The sequence below is a fragment of the Calonectris borealis genome, chromosome 13, assembly GCF_964195595.1.
Source record: "Calonectris borealis chromosome 13, bCalBor7.hap1.2, whole genome shotgun sequence".
In the NCBI taxonomy this organism is placed as follows: domain Eukaryota; kingdom Metazoa; phylum Chordata; class Aves; order Procellariiformes; family Procellariidae; genus Calonectris; species Calonectris borealis.
In genome coordinates, this window is record NC_134324.1 from 9711298 (window position 1) to 9725336 (window position 14039).

General features: G+C 50.5%; 1 protein-coding gene across 1 annotated transcript; it reads left to right on the plus strand.

Annotated features, from left to right (window-relative positions):
- Positions 1–7803: 7803 nt before the first annotated feature.
- RAP2C (RAP2C, member of RAS oncogene family) lies at positions 7804–10515 on the plus strand. The gene is made up of 3 exons (XM_075162065.1): positions 7804–7879; positions 7952–8364; positions 10196–10515. Exons 2-3 carry the CDS (start codon positions 8092–8094, stop codon positions 10472–10474), a joined length of 552 nt encoding a protein of 183 aa, XP_075018166.1. The 5' UTR covers positions 7804–7879; positions 7952–8091; the 3' UTR covers positions 10475–10515.
- The last annotated feature ends 3524 nt before the right edge of the window (positions 10516–14039 follow it).

Sequence of the window (14039 nt, forward strand, 5' to 3'; positions counted from 1 at the left end):
GGAAAGCTTTTATTTTCTTTCCATCTTTGTCTTCTCCAGGGCTGGGCTTGATTATTCCTTTCAGCAACACGAAGTACTAGAGAGGCTCAGCAGCCAGAGATCAGTTTTCTCTGCTCTCGACGCAACGTCTCTGCGCATGGGGAAGCGGCTTTTTTCTCCCCCTTCCCATCATGCTGAGACTTGGCAGGCGATGCCAGGGATGGTGGCAGCCACCTCGACAGCGGGAGGGCAGCAGGGGACCCCGCAGAGCCGTGCAGCCCGGCCGCGCGCCAGCCCTCGCCTGGTGCAGTGCTGATGGAGGGTGTCAAAGCCTTTTGCTCGCAGCCTTGAAGAGCAACTAGATATTGCCGGGAAAGAAACCCCAGCTCCGCTCAGACATCAGCATCGCTTCGAGGTGCAGCACAGGGTGGGGACCCCCAGCTGCTGCCTCTGCTCCTGCTGTGCCGTCCCTTCTCGTTACCGCAAAGCACTGGCTAATGGAGGATGATTTTCTTTCTAGGGAACACGCAAAAATTTGTGTCAAGCAGGCGTAATATGCAAAGACCTCATGTTTAAGTGATCAGAATATAGCGGTGGCACAAGGTATGAAGACTAAACACAGAGGGATTCGAAACACTTTGCAATTTTTGCAATTGTGCAGCCAAGCTAAAAAAAAATAAAAAATTAAGAGACTTGCAGAATTTTAAGAGGATGTGGAAGAATTTGGGTTGGGATTAAATATTGGGGGAAAGCAGGAGATGAGAAAAGCCTGAGGGATGAGGCAGATGGACCAGCTCAAGGAGAGCTACCAGCCCGTGGATGAGGACTAGCCCAGGGATGAGCCTCGGCACTCTCCCCCCAGCATCCCCAGTCCACATCCCCACACTGGACCTGCCTCCAGGTCTGGCACAGCACAAGGCAGAGGCAAGAGCATCCTCTCCCCAGCACTGGCATAGCTGGGCTTGCCCGGGGGCTGCTGATGCCAAGATGCCCGTGGCTGTGGATGAACGAGGCAGAGGACCTTTGGCGTGAGCAGCGGCTCTGTTCATGCAGGGCTCTGTTTGTTTGTCCGTCTGTGCAGGGACGGCGAGGCGGCTGGCGGCCGCGGAGGCTGGGAGGGAGTGCCGGCCCCGTCAGAGCCACGCTCGCTTTCACCAGCCACGGGTTTGATCCTCTCCAGACTCTGCAAATTAGGAAATTCTTTGAAACACCAAAGCACCGCTCTGCAAAAACAAACCAGCCAGCAGCCCCTTGCTGCTGAAGGCGGAGATACAGCTGGGGTTTGGCTCACTGGCTTTTATCCACAAAATGAACTCGAGCAAGTTCTTAAACTGCAGAACAAAATACTAAAGACTGCGGGCAATTACAGCGGAGATCTCTGGAGTCCTCCCCAGCACAGGGAGCCCCAGCAAGGCTGTTGATGGCCCCCACTGCTTCTGATCCTGGCTGGCAAATATTAATTCTGTTTTTTTTTTTCCAAGTTGAGAAATTAACTGCTTCGCAACCCCATCCAATTTGAATACTCTAATTAAGCAGTTTTGGTGCTTTTCTTCTCCAAGGACTTTCCCCGGCCGAGCACTTTAACCCCTCAGCTCCTGTGCCGGGCTCCTGGAGCAGCCAGCCTCTGAGGTCTGCTGATTCGGCTCCCTCGGATGACGATGACGGATGCCACACATTATCCAGGCTGCAGCTTTCTGGGGTGTTCCGAAGACCCTCGCTGGTGCCTGGATTGCCTCCAAGCGGCCAGGTGTCGATTCCAGGGGGGCTGACAGGCTCTGGCACAGAGGACACGCAGCTTTGCACCGTCGGCCTCCCTGGCCAGGAAGGCTCATAAAGTGTCTCGTAATGAGCTCGCCGAGTTCTCGTTTCGCAGACAGCTTTGTTAGCTTTTTGCAAACGCAGTCTGGGGAGCTCTGCCTGGCTGGCCATTGCTCGCAGCTCTGCCAATGCACTTGTCTGGAAAGCCCTTTCCTCCGACCTCAGGTCGATCTCCTCCAGAAGCATCTCAGCCCCTGACCTGCCTCCACCCTCGTAAGAGCCCCGTGCGGCGTGCCATTTGGGGATGTGTGCCTGGCACGTGGACTCTCCGGTGACTTTGCCGTGTATGTGTGTCCTCAGCTGTGGCTGGGGAAAAGCGATGGGTGGGAAAGCAAGTGCCGTCAGTGGGCGAGCGAGGCCACGCCATGCGGATGTGCCACGCCATGCGGATGATGTGCCACGCCGCAGCAGTTGGTGACGGTGGCATTGCCCACCTGGGAAATGTAGCTCCCACGTGCCGTGAGGGCTGCCAGGACCCGGTTTTTGTGTGTGTGTGCATCCCGTCCCAACCAGAAGGGATGTTCCGGGTCGCCCCGGGAAAGAGGCACCAGTATTTCAGCAGAAACTTCCCCGTGTCACCAAACCGAGGCACCCAGGTCCCACTGGCAAGGCAAGGTGCTCGGCCATCTCGGTGACACCGCCTGTCCCAGGGCTGGAGATGAGACTGCCAGTTTTAATGGTCTCAGGTCATCCCGTGCTGGATGGGAGCACAACCCGGCAGCTCCCGCCCGGGGATTCAGCACGTTTTAATGAGCTCAGCGCCAGAGTCTGCACGGAGGAATTAACGATTCAGGATAATACTTGTCATTTTGCTACGAGGAAATTGTCAAGTGAAAAGTAATTTATTAAAAAGAAGAAAGAAATGTTTTTGCTTATTAAGATCAACATCATATTAAAGTATTTTCTCAATACCCCATTTGGGCTGAATTTTACGTTTTCTCTCTCTCTTTCTCTGAAATGGGAATAAAGCAGAGTCTCACTCTAAGTAATTGGCTGCTTCATTTTGCTAGCACATTTCATGCACAAGTCTGCACATTTCTGTGGCATTTAAATTGCAAATACTGCAGGAATATAACAAAAAAAGGAAAACCCATAAAATTTTAAAAGCGAATGAGAACTCTTCTGTTAGACGCCAGTTTAAAATTGCATTATTTTCACAAATCTTAAAAATATATGTTGAGAGTGTATTTATGTTCCCCCCTCCTTGCTTTTCACTTGGGGTTTAAGGCAACAAGTTTGGTTGTTCACTGTTGCATTTGAGCCTTAAGGAGCCTTTAGGAGCTATATTTTCAGTTTTACTCTACTACAATGTTGGCTAGAAACTTTAAAATATGTATGTATATATATTTCTAGGGAAAGGCTGTCCACGTGTTGGTGATTTGACAAGCTAAAGCTTGAGGACAGCCCCGTCCCCTCAGCTTTGCAGAAATTTGTGGAAGCTGGTACCCACGGAGAGAGTGCTGTGCTCATCATGTCATGCGCGTGGAGGACGGGCCACTTTTTGGGAGCCACGGAGCTGCAGCTCAGCACGAGCCCAACACGGATACGGTGAGCGATACCTGGAGGCGCTTCCCAGGCACTGCGGTACGGATTGGATTAGCTCGGACCATGAAGGGCAATGAGGAGATAGCTCAACATCTGGAGAAAATAGGAAGAGGAGTGACGCGTAAAACCAGCTTGCTTGCTGCACCACCAGCATCCTCGCACGGAGCGGTGACTCCTCACCACCCGCAGTCCCGCTTGCTGGCCCCGGTGCGGGATGCTGATCTTGCAGGCAGGAGATGCAGCATCAGAGGGGATAACCAGGAGAGAGGGCTGGTGCGGAGGTAAGGGGCTGCAGGCTGTGAGCGTGGCAGGGTGTAGCAACAGCGACTTCCCCTGCGGTGCTGCTTGTCAGCAACAGCCAGCTCCTGGGCCAAGCTTTTCTAAACAGTTGGTGATCTGGTACCATGCCTGGGGACCAAAGAGAGATGCTTCTCCTCCCAGAAATCTCAATAACCTCTTTGTTGTATCAATTACAACTCAGTGCAGCCCCACTTCTGCCCCAGAATAAGTAATTGCTTTGGAAAATGCCCTTTACCTTTTTTTAAGTGCCATCATGCCTTTTGTTGCTACTAAAATAATGGTTAAAAGCTGACGGATGGCAGAAAATAAGAAATTTCTGAGAAAGGTCCTCAGAATTTGCCTCTGAGTCATCTCTGTGTTGACAGGAAAAGCTGGCGAAGAAGAAAAGTATCTCTGCAGGTCGTACTGCCTGAAACAGCCCCAGAATTAGGAGTCTGGGCCAGGTGAACACATCCAACCCCTAAGACATATTTCACTGTAATCTGAGAGAGCTGAAATCGAAAGCTGTCATTACAGTTACGCGACTGGTATGACGGTAACCAGTACGACTCCTCGAAAGAGCCGCATGCGAGAGCAGCCCCCAGTGCTTCGGCAGCCGTACGAGCCCCAAGGAGCCAGTCCCTAACCTGCAGCTTACACGCTGAACACCATAAGGCACAATAAGTGGATTAGCAAAACCGCTGGAAAAGGCAGAGAAGAAACGACACGAGGTCTTAAGCTGGTTTTGCATGTATTTATGCAAATGATGTGCCCAGCTAGACGGTAACTTAGGTGAAATCCAGGCTATCCCTGCTGCGTTATCTACCCAGCCGCCTCTGCTCGGCAGCCTGCTGCAGGCTTCCTGGCAGGGAAGAGCCTGGTTTATAGCTCGGGCAGACACAGCGGGTCACAGCAGCGAGCTGGTCCATAATTACAGCGTGGACAGCCTGCGAGAGGCAGCGGCCGCAGCCGGGCAGCGTCCACGCCGTGGCTGGGGTGGGGAGGTGGTGCAGTCCCTCGCTGGCATCCGTGGGAGATGCTCCAGGCTCCTCACTCCCTCCAGAGCTCGGGGATGCTCCTCTGTCACCTCTCGGGGATGGCTCTGCAGGACAGGGCGCTGCCTGCCCTCCCTCCTGCCTCCCTGCCGGACACTGAACCGGGCAGGATCTGTCTCGCACGTTGGTGAGATGGGGATTGCAATTATTCCTGGCCCCTGCTTGTGCCATCTGTCCGTTCCCCGAACATCCCTGCAAGATGTGTGTCTTAGCAGGTTAATTTAATAAGAGCCTGCCTTTTTGTTGCTGGCTGTGGGCATGGCATAGAGCAGCTGAGACCATCAACAGCACAGAGCTGCTCTGGCAGCAATCAAATCCTGCCCAGATGCTCATTTGGGAGGTTTGTTTTGCTGAGAGAGGGCAAACCTTCCTGGGGCAGCGCTGAGGGCCGAGCTCTGTGCCTTTCTGCTTGGCAAGAGCTGCGGAGAAAGTGACAGCAGAGATCAAATCAGGCCTTTGACCCGGGATGTGCCGCACCTCACCGGTACGGAGGTGGTGATAGCGAGGGAGCGGCGGAGCGGCAGTATCGGCCGGAGGTGCCCTGCGTGGCTGGCTCAGGGCTTGGCCATTTATGGCAGAAGCAGCTATACCCATCCAGAGTTTCAAAACCTTTTACATCACCAGCTATTTTTGTGGCTCCAAGTACGTGGTAGCATAGAAGGCGGTGACATAGCTGCGCAAATTGTTTAATGAAGGGAACGACTCGCCTTACGGATAATGAACAGATGGGTGCACTTTGAGATCAGCCTTTCCCACACCCACCCCCTTGGGCTGTCCACTCAGTCCAGGAGTGAGGCATCGTTGGTTAAGTCAAATTGCACAAAAATGTATTTGTTTTTTCTTCGGCTTGCCCCATTACTGTGCTCTTTGCCCAGATTCCTCTCCCTTAGTCTTTCCTCCACCCAGGAGGGATGGACCAGCGGGCCACAAAGACATGCACATAATGAACCTAAGTGACCGTGTAATCTCATTATTGTCACCCTCATCCTCCCTTGCCCCTTTTCTCCCTCCCCGCCATTTGTCACTGTCGCTGATTGTGCCATGGTTAAAATTAGATGGGAAGCTCCTCTGCAAGCGACTGCATCTTTCCTTTACCCTGAGCACCTTGAGTGCATTAGGTACTTTGCAACTACTCATGATTTATAATAGGGTTGAAGTAGGAGGCAGCTTGTTTTAGTGCTCACCTTTTTACGTTTTTGAGCTGATTCACCAGCCACATGAGCATCTTCCATCCAAGCACGTCTACCTCATGCCAGCAATTCACTTGACAAAACAATTTTGGAGGCAATGGCAAAGGAAGGAGAGAGGTTATTACTTACATGTAATAAAGAAGAGTGACTCAAATTTGCTGTAACTTATGTAAGATTTGTTCTGGTGGCCAGAAGTCCTCACCGAGCTTTCTCCATACTGGACATGTTCTCTTTATGGAAAGAAAGTGAATAAAATGCTATTTGCGAAAACAGCCACAAGCAGAGCCACCTCCACAGTACCTTATATTGGAAGACGCTTTGCCTTGACCAGGCACCTCTCTAGGGCCCACTGGAAGCGTGGCACGGACACACCACAGACAGACGGCGCTGTCTGCCTCAGACTTTCGCTCAAACAGGTGATGCACAGAGGAAACGGACAAATCCCGCGTCTCACACGTGTCTGCTGAAATTCTGCAGACCGTGAGAAGCAGCAGCCTGGCGCCCAGAAACATATTTGGTTATATTAGAGGGCAGCTTCTCCTACGGGCGGGAATGCTTTGCACAAACGATCGAGTCAGGTCTGAATTGACTGAGGGATTTTATTTTAGAAAAAAACCAGCCGGTTATTCTTTTTAGTTACTTCCTCTTAACAACGGGGGAAATTCATTGATGGGGGAAACGCCAGGGCTAATTCCAAAAGTGCCCGGGGATGCATCTGGGTGGGCTGCGACGCCGAGCACGGCAGCGGCCGCTCCACCGGAGGTCATCCCGGCAGCTCGGCGGCTTCTGCTCCCGTGTGCGGCGCCCTGCTGACACCTGCTGTCGGCCGGCAGGAGTGAGGAAGCCGCCCGAGCTACCGAGCGCCCCGGAGCCACCACACACTAGTTGTTTGGAAGAGTTAGTGCCGGCTCTGGGAGGCTTGTCATGCAAAGGGCTCCGAGGGAAAGAAAACAGGACGAACACGCAAAATCTCTACGAAAGTTCACGGCAGCCAAGCTGTGAGATCCGGTGTCTTCTGCTGCAGCCGGAAAGGCCTAAGGATACAGGACAAAGCTTGTAAGTAGAGATAACATCTTTTGTAAGCCCACTTTATCTATAGCACGCTTTCAGGCACGTAAAATCATGATGGTGAACTTGCTCCCTCCACCCTCCCTGCCAGTCACTGTCGGTGCCACAGGCCGTCTGCCTTGCCCCGCGGGGCCGCAGCCTGCCTTGCCCCCGCCGCACCGCCAGCCCCTCCTCCTCATCAGCAACCCCCGTACTTCCCTGAGGCAGCGCGCTCAGGGGCGAGTTCTGCTCAAGTTTAACGGCTGAGCAAGAGCGGGCCAACGCGCTCCTCAAGAAAATTGACTTTTTCGGGAACTTTGCCGTGATTAAGCATGATTTATATGCAGGAAGGATCCAGTAAGGCTCCGGTGCGCCGGAGCCCGGGAGTAGCTCGGCCTCTCAGCAGGTGGCCGGCGGCAGGGCTGGGCCCGATCGGCCGCGGGGCCTGCGCTCATCCCGCGGGGACGTCCGGCCCTCCCGGGCCTGGCGTGAGGGGACACCGAGGAGGCGTGTGTGGCCGCACAGCTCGGGGACAGCCTGCCCGTGTGCCACATCCCCGCCCCGGCCCGGGCAGGCTTCCGCCGCCGCACCCGGGGGCTGCTGACAGGCGCCATGCTGGGGCGGAGCCCCCCTCCGAGGCCAGGCAGGGAGGACGCCTCGGTGCCACATGCAAATCCGTCCCCCCGCTGGAGGCGAGCAGGGCGCTTCGGTGCCACACTCAAACCCGTCCCCCGCGGCGGGTGTCGCCGCATTAAGCGTCCGGGCCCTGTTTGCGCGAACGGTGACGCGGCACGTCACGGGGCGTGCCCAGCCTGCGCTGCCGGAGCTCCGCGCCGGAAGTGACCGGGGAAAGCGGCGGGGAGGGGCGCGCCTCCGGGTGCCGCAGCATAACCCTTCCGGGCGGGGGCGGCCGCTGCCGGGCGGTTCCCGCGGCTGAGGCGCGGCGGGATGGAGTGAGGCGCGGCGGTAAGGAGCGGGGCGGCGGGCGGCGGCGGGGCCGAGCCAGGCCGGGCCCTAACGGCTGTCTCTCCCCCTCAGGACGGCGCGGGAGCAGCGGGGCCTCGCCCTTCTCCTCAGACGGGCCGGGGCTATGCGAGGGCCGCGCTGCCGCCTGCCCTAGGCCCGGGCCGCGGCGGCGGCGGGCCCGGCGGGGGAGCGGCGAGCGGCTGCGGGGCCCGATGCGGGAGTACAAGGTGGTGGTGCTGGGCAGCGGGGGGGTGGGGAAGTCCGCCCTGACGGTGCAGTTCGTCACCGGGACCTTCATCGAGAAGTACGACCCCACCATCGAGGACTTCTACCGCAAGGAGATCGAGGTGGACTCGTCCCCCTCGGTGCTGGAGATCCTCGACACGGCGGGTACCGAGCAGTTCGCCTCCATGCGCGATCTCTACATCAAGAACGGCCAGGGGTTCATCCTCGTCTACAGCCTGGTCAACCAGCAGTCCTTCCAGGTAACCTCGCCCGGGCCCTGGGCGGGGGCGGCGGCTCGGTGGGACGGGGAGGCGGCTGGCCCCAGCGTCCCCCCTTCGGACACAGCCGTTCCTGCCCTGGGGAAGGCGCTGAGCCGAGGAGGGGGTTTTAGGGTTAGCCATGTGTGGGTATTAAGCTCTTTATCTCCGAAGGGGCAAAAGTGAAAATGCCGCGCTTGAAAGTGCATTTGCCAGCTCTGCTTCCTGATGGAAAACTGCTTGCTTTGCAGGTACTTATCAGGGTGCCACCATTGTTAAATCCCACGCAGTGTCGGAGAACAATGACCCACTCCCACTTCCCCAAAAGAAATCTTTTGGCAGTCCCCGTCTATGAAGAAATCACTCGATATTAAAATCGAGACTTCCCCCTTTTTTTTTTCCCCTCCCTCTTAAAAGGCCTGTTTCTTCAGTTGGTCTTGAAGAGAGTCTTATTGTTCTGCAGTTGTGACTTGTTAAGTAAACTGCTATTTTCTGCTCTCCCCCCCCCCCCCCCCAATATTTCTGTCCAGCATAAGCGTGATGCTTTCAGAGCGTAGGTGGTGTACTGGAGAGGAGAAGCAAGCCATATGCGATAATTTGTGGGTCTGGATTTCATTTCTACTATTAAAACTCTCCAAAAAATGGAAATATCTCAGCCAGTAACTGGTCTAAGCTGCCTCTAGAAATGAGGCTTTATTTATGGAGAATAAGTGGGTTTAGCAGCACTGCATGCAGCGCAGGGATTTGCAACTACTGCGTTGGCTTCAGTTGCTGGGTTGGGTGTATTCCAGCTGCTTGGCAAAACCTTGCACACCCCCACTGAAGCAGAATGTTTGCTTCTGCTGAAGGCTGAACTTTATCTTAGCAGAGGCCTCGAAATAGCCCGTGTACGAGCTAAAGACATACTTTCTTTGGAAAACAATAGCAATGACATTGAGATGCTTCTCCCCTCGTTTTCGCTTATTTTGGGGACCAGTGAGTCCCCATTACTCGAGGAATGAACATATAGTTAGTAATCCACCCTGTTAATATTTAATTATTCTTGTCTGTCTATAGCATGTTTACTCTGAAGCCTGTAGGTGTAAACCACTCTCTGCAGTTCTTTTACACAGTGGTAACTTCAAATGCTTAAATTGCTTTGTCTTGGAACTATGCAAGAATTTGTAGAACTTAGTAGTACTGATAGTAGCTTAAAACACTCAGGGGGCAGAGGAGGTTGACTCAGGCTTTCAAGTGTAAACTCCTGATGTTAGCTCAGACTTGAATAAATGCATCTCTAGGTAATAAAATCTCTTTACAGCATCTACTTTGGTTACTTACGTGTGATTAAATGTGTTCACAATGAATTATTCGAAGCATTCCAGAAGTGAGAAGACTTTATTTAAATTACTTGCTTTCTCAAGCCGTAAACTAAACACAAGCTTCCTAAATGATTGTGTAATCGCATGCTCCTGCTAATGTTACAGGTCGTTAGACTTGAGACAATTTTTTCAGAAAACTGAAATCAACTTTCAAAGTAGCTGTACTGTATCTTCCTCTAACTGAACCGAAAGTCTCTCTTAGAGTACAGTAGTTGCTTTCTGTTTGTATATACGCATACATTTTATAAAATGTGTATGTATTTTCATTTATAAATGAAAAATAACTTTTATTAAAGACGGGGAGTAAGCTTTCTCCGAGTTCCAGGCTGCATGAATATGAAGTTAAGAAGTCTTCTGATGTATTTTGAATGTTCAGTTGCATGTGAGGGTTATTAAAATGTGCTTCTGTAGCGGTTATATAGCAATTTCATGTGATTACTTACACATGCTAACCGGTTGGATTGTTTGATCAGGACATCAAGCCGATGAGGGACCAGATTGTCCGGGTGAAGAGATACGAGAAAGTTCCTCTGATCCTAGTGGGGAATAAAGTGGATCTGGAGTCGGAGAGGGAGGTTTTATCTGCAGAAGGCAGAGCCCTGGCTCAGGAATGGGGCTGTCCCTTCATGGAGACATCAGCCAAGAGCAAAACAATGGTGGATGAACTGTTTGCTGAGATCGTCAGGCAAATGAACTATGCCTCCCTGCCTGAAAAACAAGATCAGTGTTGTACAACTTGCGTCGTCCAGTGAGAGAAATTAAGAAAAACCTCAATCATGGCCATACAGAGCAGGTTGGTGGAACAGTCATAACTAATTGAGGTGCATAAGCATGCTGTTTAAGTAAGCAGATAAAGCGTGACAGGGAGTCTGAAATTAAGCATTTTAACCTGGAGGTAGCCTTCCTCCAAAACAGATGGAAGCTTGTGCATTCGGTTGCATACGATTACTTGAGTCAAATGGACTTCTTGCGTTACTTCAGTAGGGTTAGTCAGGGAACACTGCATTTACTTGTGGTAATTTTACAATGACCTATTTTGCACCTATTTGGATTGTCAGTGCTGTATTTGACATTACATTATCCTTAATAACGTTTTGTGATGTTGCAGTGGGTTTTGTTATTGGTTGTAGTTGGTATCTGAATTATTTTCAAGTAATGGGAATTACCTTGGAGTTCAATGGGATTATTGTGACCAAGTTTCCCAGTAGTTTTGCTGAGAAGACTTAGAGCTTGTTTAAAAAAAAAAAATTCTATGGTACAGAAACCGAATGTACTTTGAGTACGTTTCTGCCTTATCAGTGGAATAAGTTTAAAAAAAAACCACCCTGAGTTGTGAGGAGTGGCATGAAGCCCACATGTACTAGTCAAGGACATGTGCAAAGTGCTCTTCATCTAAAATCTCCAGAGCAGAGAACACACTATAAAATGGCTTCCCAGTGCGACTCTTTCCTTTCCCAGTGACTCATAAGAGGTGTGGCAAGAGTGCAGTGTTCAGAGGGGCCTCTGTAAAACTTCCCCTGTCTCGGGTATTGCTTTGATATTTATTTTTTTCTGCAAGGATAGCTGCTCTTGGCGCTTCACACACGTGGTGGTCTTTTTCAGTACCTTTTTCACCTGGTGGTGTAAATGGTTCTGCTCCTCCCCCGCGCACAGCAGCTCTGTCATTCCTGTGCGAGGTGGTTCTGGACTCCCCCTGCTCTTGTTTTTCTTTGTAGCCCTTGTAGGTCTGGTTTCACTGTCGGCTTGAATCCATGTTGCTGAAAAGGGCTCTTCTACATCATTGGTACGCTCTGCGTGCAGCCATCTGGTCCATCAGACCTTCAGTTGTCTGTTGGGCCTCTCTTGGCAAACAACCCGATGTGATCTCGGAGGGCAAGTGCAGGGTTGAGGGAGGACATGAAAATGCAGGGGAAAGAACTGCCCCTCTTGAAGCTGCACTGATTGAGGCTTAGGCTCTGACTGCCGTGTTAGTAACTCTTGCTTGAGTCAAAGGAGCTTTTTGTGTCTGAGTGACAAGAGGGAAAATAGGTTATTACTGGAAGCTTTGGACTATGTATCTTCTTTAATCTTGAGTGCAGGGTCAGAGAGTGAAGTCTCAAAGCTTGTCTGAGATTGTTATCAAGTGCTCTGTGAATGTAAAATTTTAGACACTCATGACCCTAGCACTGTCATACTAAAGATAATACATGATGTTTTTATCTCCAATTCTGTGAAATAAGGAAAGGCTGCTGTCACCATGTAAGAGGTGTGTGTAAGTTCAAGATTTGCTTGCTGAAAGGCGAGCAAACTGCTTGTATTGGAGCAGAGAAAAATACAAATAGTCTTTCCTTGTACACTAATCCCTAACACATGCAGAGCCTTATAGGGTTATAGGAAGGAGTAAACCAAAGGAATTACTGCTTTTTTAACGGAGTGCTGTAGGGTTAATGTCTTGAATCATGTATAGTAATGAAATGTTTCAGCTATTTCTAAGGTAGCTTAAGGAATAAGAGTATGTGGACTTGAAGAATTGTGCCAAAGGTTATGGCAATCCCATGGGTTACTAGTGGCTCATCTTGTGCAGGTTGCTGTCATCAACTCTGACAAAATCAGGTCCTTTATCCATGAAATTTATACTTCCAGAATTGGTTACTTCTAAAGGAGGCTTCTTTGTAACCTGGCTGCTTCTGGATTTAGCATTAAATATCAAGTTTAATCTTAAAGGTGAAATTGAGGTGGAGGGCAGGACCGTATGTCATTCCTTTGAATCATAACATGTCTAGATTTGACGAGTTTCCTAAGCATGCTCTTGCTTCAGAAGAAACATCTGTATTCTTGTGATCTCTTGAGATAGAGGATCCTAAGCTTTTGTAATTCAGATTTCCTCTCCTTCATTCTGCCTAGCTCATAGTGTCACATCAAGCCTCTAGCAGCAAAATACTTCCTTGCTTCTAGGAGATGCTGCTTTTGCCCAATGTAGTCTTGTCACCTGTGCCAAACAAGTAAGTCTTTCATTCCTAAGCAGCTTCCTATTCAGTCCAGACCTTACCATGTCTGGAACCTCTTTTCTTATTACTCGTCCTGGCTCTTCACAGGCTTCATGCTCCCTATATTTCATTTCAGCCTGACACTTTTGGGATTTTTTCTTCTACTTGGCTCCCACTCTGTCCTTATTCTTTGAGTGGGTATAGGATCTCATTAACTTTATGATAAGCCTTTGCTGCCTGATAACTTCTGTCTGATGTGCTCTAGCGTAGGAGAGCTGCTGATGGTGTCTTGTGATAGCTGTAATCAGCTTTGTAATTATTCTGCTTATCTGTGATCCGGGGAACAATTGCTGCTTCTCAAACATCTGCTTTAGCAGTGACCCCTCCTAGGTAAAGTGGAACTGAGGAAGTGGAACCAGCTGTCTGAAGACCTGTGTGTAGGAAGTGGGCTTGAACTATAGCTCTGTCCTAGCATAATCTTCACCATCTGTCTCTGAGTTCTGTGGCCTGTCTGTGTCCAGGAGGAGTCTTAGGTCTGGATCAGTTAGTTCAGAATGAAGTACGTAGAAACAGTTTGTGTCTCTACAGTTCTAATGGAGAAGCCAATGGGAGGGGTGGGCGGTGGATTATGTGCTGGACCTGGTTTTATCTAAGACTGTTTCATTGTCAGTTTTAACTAGCAGGTACCACTTGCCTCTTTTTGGTACTGATACCTCAGCCTGTCTGTCAAGTATGATGTTGTGTAGGTTCTTTCATGACATTTTCAAGTAGCATTTGCTTAAACTACTGTTCCAGTCAGCTGCCTGGGGTGAAATGAAGGATGGAACATAACGACATAATCAGGATAACCTGTAGTTCCTTTTAAAAATGTGTGTTGTTCTTGCATCCTGTTTCCCCCCCTCCCCTTTCCTGCTTCTGCAGTGGTCTTCTGTCATCTCATTATTGCATTCGGAGATGTGGGATTTCCAGTAGCTGCTCTCTGTTTCTTGCTTTAGTATTTCTCTTGAATTTCAGTATGGCAGTGTTTTGTATTTTAAATCTTCTTTAAAATATGGCGCCTGTTACAGTGCTGGTGCATTAAAGGTTTTCTGTAGAGGTACTAATCAGATTGGGAACACTCTAATATTGGGGTGAAAGACTGATGCTGATTAGTGATTTCTGTCCCCTCCGTTCATGAGTAACTGATACTGGCAAGCGCTGAAGGAAGAGTACTCTGCTCTAGGGATAAAAACTGAAAGTATACTGTCTTCTGGTCTGTGTGACTATGCGACACAGACAAATTTATCCTACTAGATTGTCTAACGTCCCCCTCTCTCCTGCCTGCTCGCAGAAGAGAATAGTGTGTGCTATA